This window comes from Hesperophylax consimilis, chromosome 27 (assembly GCF_061612785.1).
Source record: "Hesperophylax consimilis isolate HC1 chromosome 27, BYU_Hcon_1.0, whole genome shotgun sequence".
NCBI lineage: Eukaryota > Metazoa > Arthropoda > Insecta > Trichoptera > Limnephilidae > Hesperophylax > Hesperophylax consimilis.
The window spans coordinates 18,496,877-18,524,567 of record NC_142862.1 but is presented as its reverse complement, the minus strand read 5'-3'; the positions used below and the strand labels follow the sequence as shown (position 1 = coordinate 18,524,567).

Sequence of the window (27,691 nt, the reverse complement as noted above, 5' to 3'; positions counted from 1 at the left end):
ACAGAAGGTTGGGGAGTCAAGAATAAAACCAGATTCATACAATAAAAAAATGTCACCGAGGCAGATTCATCTTACTATGGATCAGTTTGACCATTCAGTCATAACGGCTTTTTATTATATGCTTTATGATTAGTTTTGACTTGAAAGAATAGCGAATGGTTCCAATGAACTGTACACTGTTTTTTTGTTCACTATGTGATTGGACATGTTGTTTTACCTATTCGCTGTTGTAGGCAACGTTGACAAACAAACAAATGGATACAATTCGTATGGAGTTTTGGCATGAGCAATTTTTAACACACGAGTAGCAGGTTGAGTCAGTTTCTTAGACATTTCACCCGTGAGTATTACTGACACCCGATTCTTTTGAGTTGATAAAGTGGGATTTTCCAACATTGATTTGCTTTTGTAGAGTAAATATTGATGATATAACGGATTTCTCCATCAGCTAAACACTACCATCTAAAGTGGTTTATATGTTAAGGCTAACAATGAGGCAGAAACCTGAGCAGTCCCTTGTTTCTTTCCTGTGGTGGCGCCATTAGCATGGGTACTTGATTTCGATGTGTGATGTTTATCTGAAAATAAATATAATATGGATTTATTAACAAACATCGCAGCGCGTTCCTGCAATGTAACGACGCGCTCCCCCCAATTAAAAATTCTCTATCAATTTAAAAAAAGTTTTTAAACGTTTTTTCTATGAACATGTCAGATAAAATCAACAAAACCATATCAAAGAAAAGAGATTCACAAACCAAAGCTCAAATATACAGGGTTTTTCAATAAGAGGTGTTATTTTGAATAGCCCGCTATTTCGATAGATGTTACTTTTGAAGCTGTCATTTTTGTCATTTGACAAGTAAAAACTACGCCATTAATAAAAATGGAACGATACACGCCTCAACGACGCATTTAAATTATTAAAATTCACTGAGTCAAATGCAAATCATCTTGAGTGATGAGGCCCATTTCCACCTCGGTGGCTTTGTCAATAAGCAAAATTGTCGCATCTGGGTGGGGCTCGGAAAACCCAAGAGTTATTGTTGAAAAGCCTCTCTATCCTCAATGTGTGACTGTTTAGTGCGGTTTATGGTCCGGCGGAGTCATTGGACCTTAATTTTTTGAAAATGAGGCTAGAGCAACAGTTACGGTTGGTTACAATGGATTGCGCTATCGAGAGATGATTAATGATTTTTTCTGACCGGAATTAGACGGTATTGATCTGGACAACGTTTACTTTCAACGAGATGGCGCTACGTGTACACAAGCAACGAAACCATTGGTATTTTACGATTGAATATCAAAATAACACCTCCTAGAAAACCCCGTAGTTCACAGCAGTTAAGTCCCTGAGCCAGTTCCTGGGGAGGTAAGTTCAATCCTTAGATGTATTATAGTTTAAAGAAAATTTTGTTATTTATAGAAAGTTATGAATACCGAATAAAATGTGATTTTGATTAATAAATTCATTCACCAAACCTTAATGTACTCGCTTTGCTCCGGTCTCCCCTAAATAACATTTATCTATTATTACGGAAGTAATGAACATATTTACTTGACACGGAGACTGCATCCATGGCTCTCCGTCAATCTGCATCGGAAGAGTTTTCCTGGTAACTATGGTTACTGCCCTGCACTGGGCCAGACGTTGTCCAGAGGCTCGGAGACCTGTGGAGATAAATAAAATTGATGTCAGAGAGAGATAGAGAGAGAGAGAGAGAGAGAGAGAGAGAGAGAGATAGAGAGATAGAGAGATAGAGAGATAATTTATTTAATTTTTTTCTTACCTGTTCTGACTTGACCCATGTGCAGACAGTTCTCGAGTCCTATAACTTCTATTAACTTGTCACCAATATCTGAAAAGGAAAAGAAAACTTTGAAAGACACTACGTAAAAACATTCTTATGTAGAAAATAGCAACGGGTTAAGTTGTGGGAACTTGGAAAGAAAGTGGATTTTCCATATATGACATGAATACGTGCCAACTCTCGTCGAGCTATGACCAAACTGTGCATCAAAGCACACATTAAGTTTATGCTTTTGAAACGCTTTCTGTAGATATAATTTAAAGTAATGTTTTTTAATACGTGGAAGAGTGGAAGATACTACCAGTATCGCCCTGGTGTAAGACCACCATTCAGAATTGAAACGTTGCTCCAAATGGCTTTAGCCGTGTTTAGTGACTAGATCTGAATAGCCAGGTACTTCCCCTCTTTCCCTTCCCCACTTACCTTCAGCCTCACAACATTTCCCAATTGGGGATGCCATAGTCTCACTGGCTCCAGACGGGAGCAGTTGAGACTCTTGTGAGGTATTCACTATAAAAAAAAATAAAAAAAAACTTCCGTAGAATATTAGCAGCATTTACTTGTATTGGCTGACAACTTTGGCCACTATAGGCGTTAGTGTAGCATGTCGTAAACATGCAAAAATACATTCAAATGTATGAAAGTAAACTAAGCCTCACAACTCGTGTTGCTAGGAGGTTCTAGTGTAGTATACTGCCATGATAATGTATGGGAAATGTCAAAAATTGGAGGTATTATAACTATTCTACAGTATTTGGTGGGATGAACGATGTTGGCGATACTTTGGTACACGCGGTTTTATACTAATTCATGGCTCAACTTTCGTGCTTCTATTATCTATGCAAGTAGTAAAATCGCATGATAAATAATTCAAAATTGAATTTCATTGCTTAGCAGCTTGCGTCATCTTTTGCAGCGTCCCTGCGTAGGTTCGAAACAATAAAATCTATTAGCAGTTACCTTGAACGGCTTGCGATAGGGTGACCGGGGCCGGCTGAGGCCTGCGGCGCCCCCTCCTGCGCGGTGGAGGGTCGCCCCACAGGTTGGAGCCCCCGTGCGCAAAGGGGATGTTGAGCAGAGCCACCCCCTGCAGTCGGGAGCCCTTGGACAGGTCGAGTGGGACTCCGTCACACTGGTAATAAAAAAAATATTGTGGTCATCATTTCATCAAGCTAATGTTACAAGCGTTCAGTTTGTTTCTTGTAAGTGTATGCTGTATGCTGAATAAAAACCACTGAAACTTTTCAGGACCTCAGCCAACATTGGATTAAATTAAAATTAAATTAAATTATTAATTATTAAAATTAAATTAAATTATTAATTATTAAAATTAAATTAAATTATTAATTATTAAAATTAAATTAAATTATTAATTATTAAAATTAAATTAAATTATTAATTATTAAAATTAAATTAAATTATTAATTATTAAAATTAAATTAAATTGGATTAAATTAAACAAATGCTATAAAATTTAAGGGAAGATATTCAGATTTAAAAAATTTCCCGACAAACATATAATTTTTCGAAAGAGTTTGTGAAAATTAAATCTACTTGTGATAATAATATATCTGCTTTCCAAAAACGAATGTTAAATTTTAGACTCAGTTAAATTTTAGACTCAGTCAAAATTTCGTTCAAGTTTCTTTACAAAATAATTTGAATTTGATGGATACAACAGATTTCCGAGAGTTATGATAACCGAACCGTTATGAACCGAAGGCCTTGCTTGGTGGACCCTATAGGATGAGGTTTCTTGGTTCTTTTCGTCACAATGCGGATAAAACCCTGAACCGGCCATAGCCGATCATTAACTTAAATTGATACAAATAATTAGTTACTAATAAAATAATTAATAACCTACTGAGAAAAAGTAAAATATTTCATTTTTCATAAAGCACGGGAATTCAAATTAAATAATATCAACTTGGATCCACAATAAACATCATTTTAGTGTTTTCTCATTCAAAAAATGTCAACACAGTTTATCTTTATCATCAAATTATAACATTTCATTTAGACTACTTACCACAATATCAATATGTTCCTGAAGGTTCTTGCAAGAGGCAGCGAATTGCTCGGTGGTCGCGTACTCAAAATACCACAACTTGTTCTTCATTCGTGAACTGAATTTCTCAGGGTTCTTTTCCCGCTCCACGTGAAATTTCACACAGATGGCAGCATCCTAAAAAACAGAAAACATAACATCATTAAATGGTAGTTAAGATATTGGATATTTTATTTTTTTTTTTTAAAGAAAGACTAACATTCCCAGGTTACGAATAACCCAACAATGTTTGAAAATCTCCTACTACCACCACAGAAAGCCGAAAATGTTGCTTGTGTTGTGATGGAGGACTTAGCCAGCCGAGGAATCGAACACGCGACGCTCGGGTGAGACCCAAGCGCTATGCCCACTCAACCACTGACCGGTCGGTCGATATTAGATCGACTATCCGAATCCCTGCTACAGTCTTTATAGAAAAGTCGCAAATAAAGTTGCTGGAACATACACTCCGAATGAAAAAGACTAACGTATGCATAAAATATCGATGGCAGTTCTAAAGGAAAGATGTCCAGTGGGCAGCCCAGGTAAAATCAAAATCCAGCGACTGTCTGAGGAAAGATTGGGACAATACACAGATACCGCTAAAGTAGTTCAGGACAAGGACATCTGGAGGTGCCTTATCAAAACAATGGTTCGTTGACTAGAATAGTATAAAGGGAAGAAGATAATTTCGGTTTAAGAGATATTTGAAGAACTTCAAATTTATTGCAATTGGATTCAGATATAATTGTTGCATTAGTTGACTTACCACTCCAATAGAGAAGTAATTGTTGATAATATTATAGGGCGCTACAGATGGAGCCCGTCTTGCACAAGTTTCCGAAGGAGTCGATGGCATTTCAGTCTGTTATAGAAGAAAGAAGACTAGTTAAGTGTCAAGAGTATTGATCAATTAATTGAACGTAAGTTAATATTTAGAGATAATAGATAAGATTCTCCTTGTGCATTATAATGATAATAAAAGGAAGCATAATGACTAATTCCTCACAGTTTCAGCGGGTAGTACTTCTATCTGCCATCTGTCCATCATCACGGTACTAGACTTCTCCACTCTGTCTAATATCTTTGGTAATGCTTCTCTTTCGTAGCTGAAATAATACAAAAAAAAATTATTAACGAAACCATTTGACAAAATAAATAATAGAAGGGGGCTTTGTGAAACACCGATCATCTTTATAATAAAGCCGAAATTTAGAGAAAACAGCGCTAAAATCATGTGTTCAGGCATGCATAGCAAGTACTATTTGAAAATTACAGGTCAACATTAATATATTTTAGGCTCGCAATGTATTTTTCGTCGTATTACCTCTAATCTGAAAAATCCAATAATGCGTAAAAATTATTATTTTTCCCATGTTTATGGACTAAACCGGTAGTAAATATGGTGCACTAATAATTAAATTATGATTGCTTACCCTCCTCCCCAACGTAAGCACCTCGCTAGATCATTTCCGGTACCCAAAGGAATGACTCCTACAGCGGGCTGAACCTCAAATGGTACCTTATCTGAAACGCCAAACATCAGAATTATTTACCAGGAAAGTATACAAACTTGAGAGATTGTCATATTTGACTGATAAGGTACGCTTTTGAATGATATGTCAATTTGAACCCACCCATCGTTTCAAGGACCCAGCCAACGGTTCCATCACCTCCACAGCAAATGACTTTGAAGTTTTGAACATCCTTGAACATGGCGAGACCTAAAATGAAAAAGCCGGAATATATATTAAAAGAGATAGCGTAAGTGCGCAAGTCATGTGAAATGTTTGGTTGAAGCTATTGATAAGAACATTTCTCTTTTGTCAATTAGGATAATTAACTAAAATAATACATATTTAGCAACCAAAAAAATTGGGACTATGCAACCAAATGTCCAAGAGAACTCGGCATATTCCAAATGCTATGAACAACAAAATAATGTGACGCACATGGAGGTTCTTTCTGAAATGCACCAAGGCTAGAAAAAATATGTTAAAATAATAAAAATAAATATTCTGTATTAGCACCGTCCGAGTATACATTTAGGCACAATTAAGTTATAAAAATAATTCACCAAAGTTTGGTAAATAAACATAACTTGATTGACTGCCGTACTAAAGTATCATATTATGAATATGAACCAAATTCATTTTTAGAAAATGAATTTTATAAAATATATTATAATAAAACTATACTAACAGACCGAACGATTAGTCATAATGGACCCGATATAATTTTACATGACAAAATTAAAAAAAAATAACTTATACTATTGATGTCGCTATTCAAAATTCCTGTAATATTCAAAAATCTGTTAGTGAAAATATAAGAAAATACACAGATTTAGGAAATGAGATAAAAAGAATTTGCACTCTCAGACGATAAAAATATTGCCATTTGTTATTTCGGATACTGGCATTATACCTAGCTCTCTCATTCAAAATTTAGGCGTATTAGATCTATCAAAGAATTTATATATAAAAATGCGAAAATCCTTCATATTAAATACATGTAGGATTACGAAAGATTTTTTAAATATTTATATTGAGAGATCAGTAGGATTTATAGGTCCAGTTAGGAGTTCTACCGAGCCGAACCCTCTGACATGAAAATATCTAGAGTCGGTGAATTATTTTCCCATTGTATCTCTGGTGAGTTGACGTGTTGTTGTTATTGTATTGTTTTGTATTTATTATGCTTATATAATGCACTTTCATAATGTGGATTTACTAGATGATCATTTGTGGAAAAGTGTGTGGATGGGTTTAGTTTTTCTTGTGGGGAAGATTTAACCCGAACATAAAGTCTGAAGAAAATTCGAAGGAAGACTTTTTTATAAAAAGAAAGACAAACTTTCCTGGTTTACGAATAACCTGATAATATTTGACTGCCCCCTACTACATTCATTATAAGCGGAAAATAATGCTTTTGCAATGTTGGAGGACTTATCTAGCAGAGTTATTAAATCCAAGTTGCCTGGGTGGGCATAGTAGAGAAATAAATGGCAGGAAAAAACGTCGCTGGACCTTGTGGCTTTGAAACAGTTTCAAAGCCACAAGGTATTCACAGCCACATGAGGATTTCCCCGATGAGAGCCAACCTCGGATAAGAGAGAGCATCAAAATAAGGAGTATAATAATTACTCACCATTTGCTGGTCCTCCCTTACTCAAATCGTGTACTTGTCTCGGATTTAGGATATACTGGAACTTCCTCATAATTCTTGCTCCTTGCCTTCCGCCACTCTTGGGGTTGACGAAGACTAGCAATGGACAGCCGGGCGGGCGAGATGCTGCGACAAAGGCCGCTGGAGGGGGGCGGACATTCGTGGGGGTGATGGGCATAGATTGGGAGGTGGTCATGCATAGACCAGGGGAGGGGCAAATCTAGATATAAGAGAAAGTAAAGAATTAATAAAAAAATTCTAACCAAAACACACTAGATAAGGGTAAGTGGTAACCGCATAAAGAAATTAGTGCAACGCACTTTATTTGACCTACTAATTCATTGAGAAAATGTTTGTCGTTAGCCAGTTTCCGCTTATACCAAGATATGTCCAGGTGAAAATAAATTATTAAGCCACAAATATTTCAATAAATATGTGGCTCAGATTAAGGATTGATTTCTTTTGTATTGTTGAATCACAAAATGTTCAAATCAGAAGTCCACGGCCTTTCTTGGACTTTTTGCCTAGTTTTTCGAAATCTTATGTAAACAGTGAATTTCCTTTTGTTTTGTAGTTCAAGTGTGCAAAATTTCATCGTCTTTCAAAAAAATAAAATCCACGCCGCCCGCCTACCATATATGCTCTTCTTTACATGTATCTAAAAAACATAGTAATATAACACGAAGAAGATCACTGTATGAAGAACACTGGTGACGCCTTCACAATAGCTGTGCACTTGTTCACAGATAAAATAAATATGTTGGCAAACAAAAACGACGGGATCGGATATGGTTCCATGATAACTCAACACAATGACAATTCAACACATCACTTTCCTAACAGATTTAAAAAAATGAAGTTTGGCTATATCTCTAATAAATGTAATAGATCTATAAAAAATGGAGTTTAGCTGTATAACTAATATTTGTAACAGACCTATAAAAAATAGAGTTAAGCTAATTAACTAATATTCGTAACAGATCTATAAAAAATGGAGTTTAGCTATAAAATTAATATTTGAAACAGATTTATAAAAAATGGAGTTTATCCATATAACTAATATTGTTAACAGATTTTAAAAAAAAAATTAAGCCATATCACTAATATGTGTAAAAGATCTTTAAAAAATGGAGTTTAGCTGTAAAAGTAATATTTGTAACAGATCTATAAAAAAACAGAGTTTAGCTAAACTAATATTCGTAAAAGATCTATAAAAAAATGAGTTTAGCCATAAAACTAATATTTGTAACACATTTATAAAAAGTGGCGTTTATCTATATAGCTAATATTTGTAACAGTTCTATAAAATATGGAGCTTAGCTATAAAATTAATATTTGTAACAGATTTATAAAAAATGGAGTTTATCCATATAACTGATATTTGTAACAGATTTAAAAAAAATAAAGTTTAGCTATATCACTAATTTGTGTAACAGATCTATAAAAATTGAGTTTAGCTGTAGAACTAATATTTGTCAAAGATTTATAATAAAATAGAGTTTAGCTAATTAACTAATATTCGTAACAGATCTTTAAAAATGGAGTTTAACTATATAACTAATATTTGTAACAGATCCATAAAAAGGAGTTTAGCTATAATATATACAATTCTTTTTTTATCTGCAATTTTTATCTTTATATCAATTTCTCTATGTACTGTGAAACATCCAATTGGGCGTTATGAAGGTTTGTTGATTACAAACGTGCTTTATGAAAAACTGCTTACGTTTATTGTTTTACTTATTTATGCCGACGAACTTATTTTTAAATACGTTATTATATTACTATAACACACTTATCAAATTCCATTGTATAACTTTCGATTTATCTTTATATCTTTCATACTTCTTCATGTGCCTTTTATAACTGTATTAATTTTGCTTTGATCTATAAACCACCCAATCTGGCGTAATAGATGTTCGCTAACTACAAACATGCTGTACAACAGTTTGTTTTGTTCATGTTTATTTTTATGAATATCAACAAAGTTACTACACATTGCTCTGCAACAGCATTCATAATACCTTAAGTACTTATTTTGTGCTGTTGTTATTATATATTTATTATTGAACTACTTTATACAGCCAAACTCTCAATGATTACTTGTATTTTACCTGAAAATATCGTTTATTTTACTCCTGAATGACTTACCTATGGCAATTTTTACACGTAAAGCCTACAAGACGTGAATAAATAACTGTTGGTATTTTAAAATACACTTACGTCTGAAGGTGTAGGTGGGGGAAGACTTCTCTGCCTGTCCAACACCCGAGGGTAGAGACATCCTGGAGGTAGCACGTGCATGGCGTGAGGGCCTAAGCTGCATTCCACCTTGATGCCACCGCTGCATCTGTTGTGGACCTGTAGATAAATATTAATAGATAATAAATATGTATTGCAATGCACCAATCTTGATCGAAAAAGAGTAATTGTGAAAAGGTAATGCTTTTTATCGATTCATCGCCGTATAAAATACAAATAAATTTTACAATTTTACTGAAAAATTAATTAAAAACTTGAAACAGAAGTAAAAGGTAATTCTAAACCAGGATCATTGTCAACCCTTAACCGAAAAAGAGTGCCTAGTGCTGTAGCGAATCATTTTATCGATCAAGTATTTGTTTCTAAAAACCAAATTGTTTTGGCAAGAGGATTTCATTAAAATTCATAATTGCCATAGACGGTTTATTGAGATGGGCTGACGATTTGAAAAGAACTGCTGGCTGTAAGAGCTGACCCTCTTGCTTGCACCGCAGTGGGAGGGACGTATCTGTAACTCCTAAACTCACTGACCTCAAGATTCTTACCCACCCACACACTTTTACATTTCATCTCCTTCATTTTATTAAAAATACCCTCCACACAACATTCCCAAAGATGACACAGGCCCCGAGGGAAATTATTTTCAATGGCATACTGTTTAAAAAATGCGACTCACCAAAGTCTGGCACCACCGACACCGCACCCCCGCGACTCCTCCCTGCATGGGGGCCCTGCATCTGGCGCATCGCCCCCTACAGTTGCCCCCCACCCAGTGGTGTCTCGGGGGCCCCTTGGATTCTGCCCCACCACGAGAAACTCCGGCGTGGGTCTGTATACAGTTTGATGGTGCGCGCTGGACGCAACGCTCGTGGACTGTGTATTTACAAACTGAAAAAAAATGAGGATCGATCAAATTTGTATGGAATGTGTATTTTCAGGAATTCTACAAGGGACACCAACAAGACCACACTTATTTTTGTTTTTGGTTTTGAGTAAGTAAGATTTGCATATTTTTAGAAACACATTAAAAGCACAGCAAGCAGAAATACACAGAAAAATTAAAAAAAATCTTGAGCGGTTGTGGATAGAATTTGTCACATTCTGTTCTCTAGAATATTTTTAAATTATTTGCTTCTGTCATCACAGAATCATTAAATAAAATTATAGATATAATGCATTTGTTTTTAATTTTACGTTTCACATTTAGATTTTAAAATTAATATTCAAATATAAATATCAACGACTAAGGCAGCCAATACACCGAACTGCAAACTCTGGCATCATGAAAGTTGTATAGTTTTGTCTATATTTTTTTTATTAAAATCGTTCATTTCCACCAAGAACCATGGAGCTTGGAGATTTTCATTTAGTTCTCAAAAAGAAGGCAATGTGTCAATTTATTGTTTCAAATATCCAATTAACAAAACAGAACATGATAAAAAGGGTTGGGTTAAGTTAGTTCAGGTTAGATCAGTTTTTTTTGTTCATCATTTTTCTTTCGTATTCTGTTTTGTCATGGAACCAAACTTACATATACAGCACAATCCCTTCTTCCCGAGACCCACCAGGCGGGTTAGGCAGAGGTTGCAGTAGGCCGGCCTGTTGAAGTGCTTAAGTCTCCAGGCGTGTTCTCCGTCCCCAGTGAGACTGGTGTCTAGGCCCAGGAGCACCAGGAGTGGAATTGTCGTTAGCCTAAACATAATGTATTAAGCTGTTCTTAGATGATCTTGTGCGAAGCTAATAAATTAAATTAAATCATTATTTAATCATTGAAGACAATATTAGTGATTATCAAACGAATATATGAATCAGAAACCACAGAAAAATTTACGGTCGTATGTAGGAATTAAACCCAGAACCTTTGCTTTGTCGGAGATTTGATCGACCACTGAGCTAATCCAAGCTTATTTATTTAGTTAGTAACTATACTTTTATACTTCGACTAAGAACTACCAACATTATCTTTATTATTTAACGCATATTTTTATTGGCTGCTATCTTTATTTAATATCGCAAGATTATTTCCGAATTAAATGCAATCCAGATAGTGTCATGGTAAAAAATATTTTTTGCTGATTATTTCTTCCAAGAATAGAATAATATTCCTCCAAAGGCGGACATAGTTAGGCAGTCATAAAGATGCATTTTTTGCCACTAACCCATTTTTTAAATTTAATAAAAATAACTTAATGTTAAAATTTTGTAATCATTGGAAAAACTTTAGATAATATTCAAATTTGATTTTGAATTTTTTTTTGTGTTTCTTGGGCATTAACTATGTAACAATTTCTGGAGATTATTGTTGTATTGAGTTTTATTTTTTAATGTACATTTGTTACTTAAATTTTGTTCACTTTGCTACCGGTTTCGACACAACCGTGAAATCTGCAATTATTATCGCTTTTTAATATTAGCGCCCTTCTTAACATTCATATTTACATATCTCCCCTTCACACCATCTTTGAACGCATACTAGGAGGCTTTAAGTTTGAAGGAAAACGTCCTGTGAGCATGAAGATTATAAAGAAGTGTCAAAGATGTATTAACGATTACTAAAGATGATCTAAAGATGGTTGCTGAAAAGATATAATTAAAATAACGTGACATATGAAAGATAATTATTATAAGATAATACTTTTGAAACATACCCTCCTCTCTTCCATTCCTCAAGAGAGACAGTTCCATCAGCATCGTAGTCAATTTCTACCATCATCTCTTGCAAAATCTGTAATAAAAAAAAATTAACGAAATTCCGTTTTGAAAAATACAAGGTTCTTATTTCTGATAGACAATTCTTTAAAGAAAATATCACTTACGGGTCTCAACTCCGAGACATCCCAGCCGAGGTATTCTGCCACGTTCATCATCTGGTTGACAATGCAGTCCATCTCATTCGTATCCAGGACCCCATTGCCGTCAGTGTCGTAGAGACGGAACATGACTGGAAAAATAAATTCAAATGGATCAAATTAATTATGAATAACTGACGGAATAACATCAGCATACCTTCAACTTTACTTCAACATATGAGGAACAAGAAAAATCATGTACGGTAGATCCATAGATATTTAAAGTGATAGACAAACCAAGTTGTGAGGAGCGCAGGAGGCGACGTGACCGTCTCCTTGTCTGTGATTTGTCAATAAATGAATCTGTATGCAGGCAACTCGCAGTGTGTAACCACTTTTAAACACTCGAAAATAAAATCTACTTACGAATTACATGGACTTTTTTACAATGACGCGCAAATAAAAAAAAAAAAAACTGGGTAAAAAAAAGTTGCAGCTTATTCCCAAAATTGAATACTTTTTTACAATGTCTAGTTAGACACTTTTACAAATGTGTGATAATTTTCCCAAACTCACTCATTTTTAAGGTAGCTGTTCGTTTAAAACAAAATATATCTTTGCCTTACCTTAGCATACTGTACTTTTATTTGCAGGGTCTGGTTATTTCAATGTGCGCCTTTCGGCGGTCAAAGTCCGACTGATGTCGTAGTTGATTCAAAGCATACGGTTCCATGATAACTCAACACAGTGACAATTCAACACACTTTTAAAAAGTGATATAAAGTCATTAGAAACGATGAATTTTTTTTTTAACCTTACCTAACCTAACCTTACCTACTTAAACCAGTTAATAAAGTTTTTGTTTCATCACTTTCCATGACTTTATACAACTTTTTAAAGATGTGATGAATTATCATTGTGATGATTTATCCGGTCACCAAAGCATACATATTATTCCGTAGGTACCATTTGAATACATTTCTTCCTATAAAATGGTAGAATGACATTTGCATGGTAGAAATAAGTTTAAGAATTAAACAAAATGCATACATTCTAGTTTATCTTCTGGTCTCCCAGCCTCCAGGAGAGAGAGGTAGCAGACGATATCTTTCAGCGACACCTTCACGGTGTGGACATCCAGGGCTGATGACTTCCTAACCAGACTCTTAATGTCTGAAAATAAATAACATATTTGAAGGCTAACCAAATTCAACAGTTGGAAAATTATTTTTTCAAAACCCTCAAGAATGTCCTTTACAAAAAAGTTTTAATCAAGACCTGCATGGCTCTTTACCAATCACTATTATAACACGAGGACAATACAATATTGTCGTGCCCCTGTTTCTTGAACAGCATCGATTGCGAAAGGCAGGACAATTGGACAATTCAACAGTTCTGCGTAGTTCAAACGAGGAACACTACGAAAATGAATTCACGACGACGCAACGCGTGTTACGAGCGAGATCGCTAAAAATATTAAGTCTTTTATACCAAGATGTATTGTAGTGTTCCATTTCGTTCCATTCCATTTTAAGTCTAAATACGAGGTCCGAACGCCGAGATATGTACACGTGGAGCGATTGGCTATTGTCCTACTGTTTTGTCCAAACGCATTTACACTCTGAAAACGCGACCGGTGGTGGCGGTAAAACACTATCCTGTGGAGATAGCTTGCCCGTTTATCTCTGGGATAATATCCTGTCCTCCAAACTACAGTTCACACTAGGACAATGCGTCCGGAGCTGGGACAAGACAGTATTGTACTGTCCTCGTGTGATGTATGAGAATATGGTATCGCTTGGGTCAATGGAAATGACAATATCCTAAAATCACTAATTGAAACACAAAAATTCACAATGAACATTATTCTGGAAAGTCACTCGACGAAATCTTCAGCAATCTTGACATCACATCAATTAAACAACTCCATTACAAAAAATACGTCTTCATATTAATAAACACAAAATACAATAAATAACATCTTAATCATATTGTTACCCTTTGTGGTATGCATAAAAAAATCTTGTCTTAAACATTAGTTTACCAAAAAATAATAATTCATATTTGAAAATTTCAAGTATTTCACCTAAAAATGTAGACAATTTGTGTCGACGCCATCTAGTGAGAGAGTTAGCACTTACAATGCCTTTCTCATATAAAATAAAGTTGATTGTTTCCAGGTGAAAAAATGTAACAAGCAGTAATTGTTGAATGAAACACTAGTATATATTGAATTATTTCGCGGATAAGAGATAAGCCGCCATAGCTCAGTGGTCAGAGATGTCGACCGGAAATCGAAGGGACACGGGTTTGAGTTCCGTTGACGTCATGTATCTTTTATCAGAAGATTTTCTAATGTGGATGAGTGTTTCAGGCGAATAATTATTACTTGTAAAATAATAAACAATAGATTTCAGAATCAAAAACATATTTAACAAGCAACTACAAATACAACATTCAGGTAAAAAAAATCATATTCTGTGGTACTAAACTCAACAACAAAATCCCACTCTCATTCAAAACTCATAATTTTATTTATAAATAGTAACATTTAAATCTCAAATAAAAAGCAATATACAAAACATTAGCTATCAGAAATTCATTCATTTAAATTTATTTCACAATAAAAAACTACATAAAATATTAATAATTACTTCGTATTATCCATACTATTCAATTTTAATAATATGTAATTGATATCCTCAGCACGGGAGATCGTAGTGCGGATTTAATTATCTCCATTTGCTTAAATTTTTACTATTATTATACAACGCAAACTAATTGGTGTTTTAATTTAGGCAATAGAGGTAGAATTTCCGCGAAAATAATACAAGGGGGGTGATTTGCGGTAAAGTCTAATGATGGAAATAAAATAAGGGAGAATTCAAAGAACCCTCCCATTAATAACGAGATAGTGATTTGATTTCATATTTGATTTTAAAAGGTCGTTAATCCTTATCTGCTTTATTACCTTTATAAACAATGAATATTAAAGAGATTTAAACGGTTTACAGTTACGAATTCTGGGTTTATGATCACAGAGGCCTATCTACAAATACATAATTTTGAGATAAACGGAAATAAAAATTGGAATGTTCATATGCCCAAGTGCATGCTTAACTGAAATGGCCAACTGTATCTCTTAAACGGACGTATGTACGAGTACAGCTTCGTATCAAAACAATTAAATACATAATATTATAGAAGAAAAATATATTATATACTTAATCTCCCTTTTACTATTTCTGTGCTGTTTTTTTAATGTGAAACTAATAATTTTAACATCAAAATACCTATAAATATGTAAAATTGTACCTATTAACTCCCACCTATGTATTGTAAGTGCCTCCCGCCTTAAAATGAGATTTGTTACTCATTCGGAATTACTCTAGTAAGAAAACTAAATAAATTGCGGTCCATCATCTCTGTCTACACCTGCGGAGAAGCTTCATGGTGGTTATAGCTACACCACAACAAAATAATGTGCAGAAAGGGCATAATTTATTACTAGTTCTGTTCACTCGCGTCGTCTCAACGCGCGCCATTCTGGACGATGCCAGAAAATGGTATTTTGTTTTCGGTCAAACTATAATAGTAACTCTTTAAAGCTCAGAAACTAATTATAAAGATTTTTCTAAAACCATTGGGAGTTTGGACAAAATCTTTAGGACTGTCTTTGTTTTGGACAATGCAATCTCTTACCTCTTACATCTTCAAACACAGAACTGTATTTGACAATATTCAAACTGCTCGTGATACTAGAACTAAAAGGGTACAATCTAAAAACAACTCTTGAAACAAAGCTGTACAACGCACTTCCACTGGTCAATAGACAGAACACTAATTATAAATCAGACACCAAATCTTGGATCATCATCTAAGGCAGATCAAACATCAACGATTCTATTAAAACCTGTTCATTTGTATCTATTTCTATTGTTTTTTTTTGCATTAGCTCCACACAGGAGGCCCTTAGAAAAAAAATCCCTCTGGGCCTATGTCATCTTTTGCTATGGTGTGTCGGAGTTCTTTTTAGGGAAAGGAATGAGAGAATGTTCTGGGAAAGAAAAATGTATGAGAGGTGGGTAGGAATCCGAGGCGTCAATTTGTCCAGGAGTAACGGACATATGAATCCATCCCTCCCAATAAGCAGCAAGGTGATGGGTTGAGAGAGTCCGACTGCAGAAGCCAAAAAGTCTCCCTTAACCAGTCTCAAGACCTAAACAAACTTCACCAAACTTAGCGAATCACTTGGGGTGACCTATAGCAGGGGTGTTCGTCATACAATAATATATTCCAGATAATCCAAATAATAAATAAAAAACCGGGAGATTGAAATAATATTAATTAGCAGTTATTTTAAATATCTTGGTACAGAACCAGAAACGATGAGCCTAAGTTAGATTCATAAACACAGTTATTTTAATACCTTGATACTTGCCATTATTGACTAGGAGCGAGTTATTGGACTTTCTGGATGAATTTCTGGACATTTGGCTATGGTTGGGACTAGAGTCTACCGGCCTCTTGTCGACCCCATCCTGGCAGGAGTAGCTGGTCTGCATCAGCTGCTGGACCACAGGATGAACACTCCCTGAAAGAAAAAAAAAATCATTTCTCTTATATTGCCGCCGTAAAGCAAATGTTATTTGAAAAATGACACGGACGAAATGGGAAACTGATTACTATTATTCGCTATTTTTTATCATTAAGTTTAGTGCACACAAGAACGAGACGAATCTAGGGAGAGTGGTTTCCAACTCGTCACCTCAGTGGGACAGGGTTCTAACTTCACTTTACCTTGTTCTGAGACATGATGTGTCAAAGATTTAAATGTTTTCATTTACTATGTGTTAAACTAAAATAATTACACAAGGTTGAACCTCAAAATCAGAAAATGTTAAAAAAAGATTATGAGAAATCGTATTTGCAAACTTTGACACACATTAGAACATGGTAAGGCAAAGTTAGAACCCTATCCAATTAAAATGACGAACTGCGCCTCATAAAAACGAACAACTGTCAGATACAAACAAAATGGCAATTGCAAAAGGTGCAATGTGATGTTAGAACCTTGTTAAATAAATTAAAGCTTTTCTGTTAGAATTTCACCATACAAGTATCTACGGAAATACAACACAGTTAGCTCTGAAACTTATTTTTTGTTATAGAAATGAGCAAAGAAATGGTATTGCATGTAAAAGGCATTTTTGAAAAAAAAATCATTTATAACCTAGTCCAACTGAGGTGACATTACTGTCAGCGCTATTAAAGTCTCGTCTGCGGCGGCATAAATAGTAATTATTTAAAAAAATGCTCAATTAACATGGTAGTTCACATAGTGAAATATAAAATAAAACAATGCAAAAAAGGTACCAAATTTTTTACAAATTATTATAAGCAATAATAGTCGCTTGCATACCATTTTAAATTTTTAAATAATAATACTCCTTTTTCTGTTTTTAATAGTATTTTTGAAACAATGGCGATTTGTTTAAAATTTTAATCCGCAAAATCGGACCATTTTTTTATAAGCCGAAAAGGCGGGTCATAATTAATGGGTGGGAATATATTTTTACTAAACAGCCAAAAATTTAAAAAAAAAAAGCCATTTTTTTTTTTTTTAAAAAGAAAGACAAACATTCCCGGGTTACGAATAACCTGACAATATTTGAAAATCTCCTACTACCACCATAAAAAGCGGAAAATGTCGCTTGTGTTGTGATGGAGGACTTAGCCAGCCGAGGAATTGAACACACTACGCCTGGGTGGGACCCAAGCGCGATGTCAACTCGGCCACCGATCGGTCAATAATATATCAAATATCCCTAGATTGCGGGAATTTCTGAGAATTTAAACCGGCTGGGTATTTTGTGAATGTGGGAAAAATGCGAGGATTCTACAATATGATAACTGACGTAATTAATACTGATTATGAGAGCATTTCCTGGTTATCCAACCGTATTAAAAAATTAAGTTTTCAATTACAAAAAATATAAACACAATTTCGTTTCCTTTCACAGCAAATTTTTGAAAGAATTTTTTTTTTAAGACTGAGGAAAAAATAAAAAACCTAAAATGACTAGATAATAAAAAAATTAATGGTAACTTACATAGAATTTTATTTTATTTTAGGCTTAACTTCTTAACTTTGTATTGTAGGTATTTTAGAACATTTGCATTGGCAATCCCCTATAATATTTGTTGCGAAGGTTGACGATGTGTTCGGTGTTGAAAGTAAACCAGATAATATTTTATAATAGATTTATTACAGCAAGGATTATTTAAGTAATCGCGGCGCGGAAAGAGTAAGTTATTTTGATAGCTCGTTAAAACGTAGCGCGTAGTAGGCTGACTGAGTAGCTTCCCGCTGTCGCTTATCTAAGGTGCCAATACGATTCAAGTTGCACCTAACAACGTTCCCGAACACGTTTCTATGGCTTTTTTATATTTCACAGTTTCTATGGCTACCAAAATTGCCACCCATAACGCTGAGCAACGGCCGAAATTACCACTATGTTCTATAACGCCTAGGTACCTTGGCGCTTGGCACTGTGTACTAAGTAGTACTTGAAACCGTCCGACTAAATTTTCTACGGCTTATAATATAATGCCATTAAATAATAAAGAACGGTAGGAAATACACACAATCACAATAACCCAAACTAAACCCTAAAAACCTATTTTATGAATGTTTACTTAAACCCCCGACTTAAGTAGTTGTCTCCATTCGATAATTAAGTTGAAATCAGAGCCTTAGAATTCAGCGGAATTCGACAAACCCAACATAATTACTACAAGAATAATAATATGATCGTTATGTCCGTTAGATATTGTTAAAATCAAGTGCTGTTTTTTTAAAGAGCCTTTGCATGCAGCGGAATTTAGTAAGTTTATCAAATATTTAATCGGGCGAAATACAATGGATACCTTAATGGCGAAATAAAGAATTGCCGTTTTATCAACATGTCCATATTATAACTAATTACATATAAATAGTAAAAAAAAACATATGGGCGTTCATAAATTATTATCCTTTTGTAATGTATGTCATGTAATGTCAAATGTCAAATATATTTACGTGGTGACGTTGTAAAGTAAAAAAAGGATTTTACGAGTATTATTAAAAAATCTAACATTTTCGTAATCTTAGTAGGAACGTCTATCCACGTGATTTTTTCAAGTCATGATAGAATGCGTGCAAGTGGCCTAAATTGAAAAAATCTCGCGAGAAAGGAAAAATGCCGCCGATGGTAAGATTCTTTCTCGGGAGATATTTTCATTTTGAATGAGTATTCTAGGTGAATAATTATTGCTTATAATAATTTGTTATCCTTTAAAAACCTTACCTAATTAACATTAGTTAATCATTAAAATTTTTGTTGATATACGAATACAAAAAATTTGTATTGCAAAGTAAATCTGTCGTTTGTGATTTAAACTTGTTCATCAAAATGCTTTTGATTTTTTATTCTATATTTCATAATATTTGCATGACTAGTATGACATTAAAATTTTAATATTTTTTTATCTGTAAAACCGCACAAGAGTCTTAACTGCTCCCAACCATTTGGAGCCAGTGAAGTTATAGCATCCCTATTCACGGTATGTTTTGAGGCTGAAGGTAGTGGAGAGGAGAAGGATATGGGAAAGAGGATGGTGGCGGAGTACCTGGCTATTCAAATCTGGTCACGTTTCAATTCTGAAGGGTTGTCTTACAGTTGGGCTATACTGAGAGTATCTTCCACTCTGGAACGTGCTGAAAGTGTATTATATATTATTTTTAATGAAAAAATTGTGAAATAACACAAATTAATCAAATAAAATTTACTTGCGCACGCCTGGACTTGAACCCGCGACCTTCAGCTTGCTAGTTGAGAGCCTTACCCCTAGAGCACGGAGGCCGTCAAATCGTATTTATAAAAATAATTTTCGTTAGCTCACATATAAACGCCACCAACTCTTAAATCATGAACAATTGATTTACTATTTTTTACCATACATTATTATATTGCACAAATAAATAAAATATTTCATATCCGTCCTAGATATTTGCCTATTGATTTAAAAATGAAGTTTTGCTTGAAAAAGGCCGCGCAGTCGTTCCTCTTAATGTTGGTGAAGGCGTTTTCTTTTCAAAACCATTAAAAATCCCATCGTTGAATGGTCATCAATCAGATTTGAATCGTTTCGTGTAACGTTTTTTTAAAACGCAAATGAGAATATTTTTTAAAGGGTTACAAAAAATGAGAATGGTAAACATTTTGTTTTTATATTTATGTAGCGGTTACGTCACCGCTTCTAGGGCCATCATATCATAACCAGACTGCACGAGTTAAAAAGCTGAGACAGCAATCAGTCTTATGAAACTTCAATAAAAATATCGGTACTGCGATACGTAAAACTGCTGATAATAGGATGTTTGCATACAGGGTGATGCAAATGCTCATACAGTGAACCGAGTCAGCAGTCCTGCGGGTTTGAGGTCCAGACGCTACTCCAACCCGTGGCAGACAAGAATAAAGGAATCAGCAGCTATATAAGCGGTGGAGGACCTAAGTACATCATCACCCCAGTCAACAAGTCCACCTTGGCATAACGTTAGCCTGCGCCTCGGCCCCGTGGCATTCGCCGGTCAGCATCTTCCACTCATCTGCAGACCAGTCCATCGCACTTTCGCCTACCTCGTTCACACTGGAGTACCGGGAAGACCCCACCTCTTCATCAGTGCTGAACGCAGCAACAAGGCCGGTCTCCACGACTACATCGCCGCCATCGTCGTCTACGCCTGGTGTCATCATCATCATCGATCCAGAGCCATCTTCCAACTGCGCAACTCAACTGATATGTTATTCTGACTCACAATAAACGCTGTGACAACAACAACATCATTATCTTTCATTGTCACAATACTATCCTACATTTATATTGTATTCAAACATGCTGATTTCAGTTTTCTGTGCGTTAGTCCTGCGTGAAATCTAGATCAATGAACTCAAATTTGCTTTAATTTTAAGTGTCATTTTACAAATTGAAATTGATGTGTTAAGGATTCAGACAAGCGATAAAGTACCTACCTATAACATTTTAGATAGAAAAATTGTGACATTTTCAAAAATGGTATTGAATTGTCAAGAATTCAGATTATCCCGTAATCTGCGCTTTTTTATGTGAATATCGCAAAGAGAGTCCCAACTGCTCCCAACCATATGGAGCCAGTGAGACTATGACATCTCCTATTAGGGTATGTTGTGTGGCTGAAGGTAATGAGGAGTGGAAGGAGATGGGGGAAAAGGAAGGTGGGGTACCTGGATATTCAGATCGAATGAAAATTGATACTGAGAGAATCCACTCTGGGACGTGCAGTAAGTATACTGTATATTTTAGTAATTTGTTTTTGGGGTATTATGCCGTGTTGCGCTATATTCTTCCTTAGCTAACGTTACGGACAGCATTGTAGTGTCCATCATCAGGGCAGATGTGTAATCCAAGGTTGTGGTGAAATGTGTGTTTATGTATGAAGATGCGATACCGTGTTGCCAGCTCCAACCCTCTAAGAGCTGATATTAATGTATAATTTTAAAGTGGTTTTTTGCGTTTATTTCTGGTGTAGCCGTCAATTACCGGATACCAAGAACTACTAAGCTTAGCTTATTTTGATTGCCTCCGTAATCAGCCGTGCTCTAGAAGTTAATCAACACGGCATAATATCCCAAAAACAAATCACTATCATACTTTTGGCCGTGAAAATCTCAAATAATACCATACTGTATATTATTTAAAATAGAATAATATTTTAATACAATAGATTTGAACCCGCGCCTTTCGAATTGCTAGTCGAGAGCCTTAACCCTTGACCATGGAGGCTGTCGTAACACGTGGTGTGCACGAGTCAAAAATACTAATTTCAGTTGTCTGTGCATCCTGCGTAACTCTGGGATCAATAAGTTAAAATTTGGTGCCATTTTCAAAATCTTACAGATTTACACGAATATAAGATTTTAACAAAAACTGAAAATTGAACCAGATTAGTCAAGAATTGAGTCTCACCCGTGATTTTCATGGGTCTGCGTCAGTACAAAATAATAAACATTTTAATTTTAATGAAGCGTTAAAAAAATAATAGAATTCAAATTAGTTTCATATTATTTTTGTACGTTCTTTACTGAGCCGTATCCTTCAAATGTTTTTAAAATTAATTGGTGTTTGTAAAAATTGAGAAGTTAATTAATACCATAAACATTTTTGGTAAAATCCACTTTCACCCTTAATTTAAAAGAAGATTACGTTTTAAAATTAAAAAAATAAAACCTTATTGAAATAAGATTATCATACTCGCTGGGAAAATAATATTTACTAGTCAAAAATCTTTTTGTACGCTAGTATAAAATGATTTTTTTTTCAGTATTTTTTTTATTTTATTATAGTGTATTGGGGACACAAACAGTTTTACAATATTATATAAATAATAACATTTTACATGTTACATTAACCAGTGAAGTTTCAACATAAAATTCATGTTACATTCAGAAAAAAAAACATAAGTAAACAGAAAAACATTAAAACACCTTAATGAAAATAAGTGAGATATCTTAGATATCTTACACACCTTCATGAAAATAAGTGAGATATCTTAGATATCTTACACACCTTAATGAAAATAAGTGAGATATCTTAGATATCTTACATACCTTAATGAAAATAAGTGAGATATCTTACACACCTTAATGAAAATAAGTGAAATATCTTAGGTATCTTACACACCTTAATGAAAATAAGTGATATATCTTAGATATCTTACACACCTTAATGAAAATAAGTGAGTTATCTAAGATATCGTAAACGCCTTAATAAAAATTAGCGAGATATTTTATATATCTTGCACACTTTAATGAAAATAACTCATATATCTTAGATCCTTACAAACAGCACAGGAAGAGGGTACGTAATTAACAATTTGATTTAATTTTTTCCAATATGCATTAAGTGAACTCAACTAAGGACAGATGGAAAACATCGGCGTCTGAAAATATATCTTTGTATTTTGTGTATGTCGTTCTGAAAAATGAATGTAGTGTGTGGTTACTTTTTTTTAAATATTATTCATTCCCTCAGTATTCAAACTGGAATTCATAGCAAAACATTAATTTTCAGGTGAATGATGGTGAGAAAGTGTAGTTAAATAAACATGGATACATATATTTTTTACACGATCCACAGGGTAAATGCCACTCGAGCGATTTTTGGCATATTATGCCAAGTTTGCAAAAACGTTTTGAGCGATCGCTTATCATAATGTGCCAAATTTATAGAACCTAAAAATATAGGATGGAGAGTGAAATCTAGGTGAATTCATTGGCCTCAAACTTTAGTAAGCAGTTTTATATGTTTTCATATTAATATTTTAAAGAATGTTAATTACCATATTATTAATTAAATAATATGGTAATTCCATATACCAGCCGTTTATTTAAAACTTTTTTTGGGCCTATGTTATATTTTAGGATTCCGTGTGGGGGTCATTTTAGGATTCCGTGTGGGGGTCTTTTTAGAAAAGGAAGGAGAAAAGTTCTGAAGGAGAGAAGGAAAAATATATGAGGGGCGGGTAGGAATCCAGGGGTCAGTTTATCCAGGAGTAACGGACGTTTGAATCCAACATGCTCACTGCGGTACAAGACGATGTTTCGAGAGAGTAACCATTCCTATAAATTATTCCAGCGGCGGCGGTACCTATTCCCGCCTTCCAAATTAACTATCTACTCAGTGGTATAGAACCAGTGGGACAATGGCATACCCCTTATGGAATGTTGTGATGCCGTATTGAGTGGGGAGGAGAACGATATAGGAATGAGAGAGGGGAAGGTCGCGAAGTATCCGACTATTCAGCTCTAATAATAACATCTAAAGCCATTTTTTTTTTTTTTTTTTTTAAACTTTATATTTACAAAACTGAGTAATATTCAAATCGATTTTAAGAACAATAAATATGTAAAGTTTCGATTCTGAGTGGTAGTTTTACAATTGACTATAATTCAGAATCGAAATAGTTACTACTAACCAGACTCGAGTAGCAGATTCTTTGATAGTGATCAGTTTCTAATCCTGTACAAATATCAGGTAATTTCAACAATTGACTTTGGGAGCCACCTCTGGGCTAGAGCTCGGAAATATTTGATAAACCTACTTGTTTCTATGCAAAGCAGGTCGTTCTGTCTACTTGACAATTGATTTTTAACAGATCGATTGCCATCTGTAATTCACAGGTGTGAAGTAGGCATACTGAGGTTGTTACACAGGTATTTCAATAGAGCCTAAGTAGCTAGCAGCATTGATTCCTTGTGTACCGGTGCACGCACGCAAAACTCGACGGACACGAGCGGAACACCTGTTCACAATTGATGTTAGCTTCATGAGAACGGGTTGTTTCTTTGACTCGTTTTTTCATCATTATATAATCCGGGCCTCTTTGAGATCCGCATTAATAAAACACGTCTGACCCATCGGGTGGCAATATAGTTCCCTTGTCCTTACACTGAACAGACAGGGACGATCTTGTGAGGTGCCACATAAAAAAAATTACATCAGATGTCTCTTACCTGTTCTACTTCTGGAATTCTCCTCGCTACTCTGTCTCTGATGATGGTGATGATGCAGTGACGTGAGATGCAGGCGCTCCGTCAGACCGTGCAGGCGGCTCACGAGACCCGAGGCCCCCGAGCCGCCTGGGGCCTGGCTCACAAGCCCTACGCCCCCGGAGGCCCCATCCGCGTCCAGGGGGGTGAGTCCCGGGGGGCGGCGGACGAACGAGAGGAATAAATGCCTGGAAAGAGAAGATGTTGATATAATAAGGTAATTTACCGCTATCCACAAGCTCCAAAGCTTAGGAAAAAAGAAATCTAAAATTCTATCTAAGATCTACTGTTATTAAAATACATGTTTTGTTCTCACTCCTGTTGAATCTAAATCACATATTGAGTTGAGTTTGTGGCTAAATTTTTTTGATTGAGCTTTCGTTTTCGAGTAAATCGTAATTCGAAAGTTGGAATTTTTGTACTTGAAATTAAAGAAAAAATTGGTTGCTAGGGGGTTATTATCAGCTGTTAAATAGGAAAAAAGTTTTTAATTCCTTAGTTACCGAAATAAAAAAAATCGATTTCAGATCGATTTTTTTTGGTTCCTCCGTTTATTGTAAATTCACCAGTTTCTCGCTGATACTACCAGTTGCCAGACACCGTGTAAAAGGCTATACTATCCCCATTTATAGGTCCACAATATCTTCATTTATAGGACCACAACATTCTCGGCTCTTGTATCTCCACATACACTGTAGGGCGGAGTGAAAAAACTTTTTTTCAAATTTCGTGTTTCCTATATTACCAATGGGTGCCTTGGTAGTACCCTATAAAGTCCACAAAATATCATCAAATTCCAACTTCATCTTATTTGTGGATTAGAAATGACTTGCAGTGGTTATCAAATGGAAAAGATCCTTCTGTGAAAGATATATGTGAAGTAATTGCAATTGATCTAATTACGTTGTGGAATAAAGCGTCTATTCCTATTGTAACTGAACGTCAAATTGTAACTAAACTAACCCGGTATTATCACAAGTACAAATGCTTAAAGAAATGTCGAGTACCTAAAAAGAAAACTGAATTTTATGAAGATGCAACAAAAAAACTCTTTGATATTGCTGTGTCGATTTTTGTAAATGTTTAGTGAAAATACCCAAGAAGGAGCTAGAATTCCTGCAAGATCAGAGAAGTAACCGCAAAATGTATATCGGCTCAAAAGATATAGTGGCAACCAAGGCTTTGGAGCGTAGGCAATTACGACTGATGAGGCAAAATAAATTACTTCAAAAACAGACTGTTGAGAAACCTCTGAGCCCCTCACCAGAGACTTCAGAGACCTCGGATGATAGTGTAAGATTATCAGACAACAATCAAGATCCAGACTTTTATACACTTTTTCCGGCATACTCCACGCCATCCACATAGAAATCACAAACAAATCAGATGAGGCATCGATTAAAAAATTTTGCCACTGCCTGTGACAGGAATGGTGTCTCCGACAGATCAGCATCAACCATCGCCAGTACAGTTCTTCAAGATATTGGTTTTATTTCTAAACAAGATTTCTCAAAAGTAATAGATAGAAGTAAATTACGACGCGAGCGCCGAAAAGTTCGAGAAGAGTTGCAAAGAAGGCAGATTTCGAGCTTCGGGAGTTCTGACGGTAAAATAAGTGGGTTATATTTTGATGGTCGGAAAGACAAGACCATTGTGCAGGAAAAACATGATAACAAGTACCACAGGAGAACCATTACTGAAGAACATATTGTTTTGCTCTCCGAGCCAGATTCTCAGTACATTGGCCACGTCGCGCCTCCTTCTGGAACCGCTAATTCTATTAAGGATTCAATTGTAGAATTTTTAAATTTGCACTTCGGAGATTTATCAACCATTGTAGCCATTAGATGCGATGGAACGGCTGTAAACACGGGCTTCAAGAATGGAGCAATCGCATTGATTGAAAGACATTTAAATAAACCATTACACTGGTTTATATGTTTGTTGCATGCCAACAAATTACCACTGCGTCATCTTTTTAATACTTTGGATGGCAGTACTTCAGGTCCCAATAGGTTTGCAGGAGTCATTGGCTAGATGTTACAGCACTGTGAAGATCTCCTTGTGGTAAAATTTGATAAAATTACGACAGTCTTACCCGATATAGACGTGAAAATTCTAAGCAATGATCAAAAATATCTGTATGAAATTTGTCAAGCTGTAACACAAGGCAGCGTAAAAACTGATTTGGCTAATAAGCAACCAGGAAAGCTGGCACACTCTCGTTGGCTAACCTGTGCAAATAGAATATTGAGACTATATGTAGCAACAAAGTTTCCAACTCATAGTCTGGTTGAGATTGCTACGTTTGTGATAAAAGTGTATGCGTCAATATGGTTCACCATAAAACCAAAACCTTTATATAAAGATGGTCCGAAACATGTCCTTAGTATGATAAAAAGATCCTCCTATTTAAAATATGAGCTGAAAACAATTGTTTTTCGAATAATCGAGCGGAACTCTTTCTTCGCTCATTCTGAAAATATTTTATTAGCGATGCTACAAGACGAAAGACAACATATAAAAGAATTAGCAGTAAGAAGAATTCTTAAAGCCCGACAAAATGCAAAGGAGAAAAAAGTAAGGACATTCTTGACTCTAAAAATTAACTTCAAAGCCAACGATTATTATGATTTGATAAACTGGAAGACAGAAAAAATATTCGAGCCATCATTCACAAAAAATACGGTGAAAGTGAATTGTGGGACAAAATTATGAGCGAAGATATAAATATCCGGATTGAAAATTTTCCCTGTCACACACAGGCTGTGGAGAGAGGTGTGAAGCTGGTCACTGAAGCTATCTTGGCTGTTTGCGGAAGTATAGCACGCGATGGATATATTCGAGCAAGAATAAAATCGAGAAAAGAAATGCCGAAATTCGAAACAAAATTACACTTTTCCTCTGGAATTCAGGGAGCTATCCCATACGCATATGACACGACTGAAGGCTGAAATTATTAAAAAATATATATATTCTTAA

The 27,691-nt window shown here is 35.1% G+C and overlaps 1 protein-coding gene across 1 annotated transcript; it reads right to left on the bottom strand.

The window, feature by feature from the left end:
• Positions 1–485: 485 nt before the first annotated feature.
• Dgk (diacyl glycerol kinase 1) lies at positions 486–26,683 on the bottom strand. Its single transcript, XM_089648315.1, has 20 exons — positions 26,673–26,683; positions 24,674–24,897; positions 16,536–16,671; positions 13,128–13,276; positions 12,105–12,229; positions 11,937–12,013; positions 10,820–10,980; positions 9,965–10,176; positions 9,246–9,387; positions 7,750–7,761; positions 7,009–7,167; positions 5,496–5,582; positions 5,295–5,385; positions 4,868–4,967; positions 4,628–4,723; positions 3,841–3,996; positions 2,772–2,943; positions 1,791–1,859; positions 1,559–1,671; positions 486–578 (listed from the first exon to the last, which is right to left on the bottom strand). Exons 1-20 carry the CDS (start codon positions 26,681–26,683, stop codon positions 486–488), a joined length of 2,385 nt encoding a protein of 794 aa, XP_089504441.1.
• Between the last annotated feature and the right edge of the window lie 1,008 nt (positions 26,684–27,691).

What these genes read in the sequence shown, in the direction of transcription:
- Dgk (XM_089648315.1), bottom strand. An exon ending in ACCAGAAGATAAACTAGAAT is followed by an intron (nt 12,230 to 13,127) that starts GTATGCATTTTG and finishes TTATTTTTCCAG; the next exon opens with TCATGTTCCGTCTCTACGAC. An exon ending in GTCGGTGGTGCCAGACTTTG is followed by an intron (nt 9,388 to 9,964) that starts GTGAGTCGCATT and finishes ATTTATCTACAG; the next exon opens with GTCCACAACAGATGCAGCGG.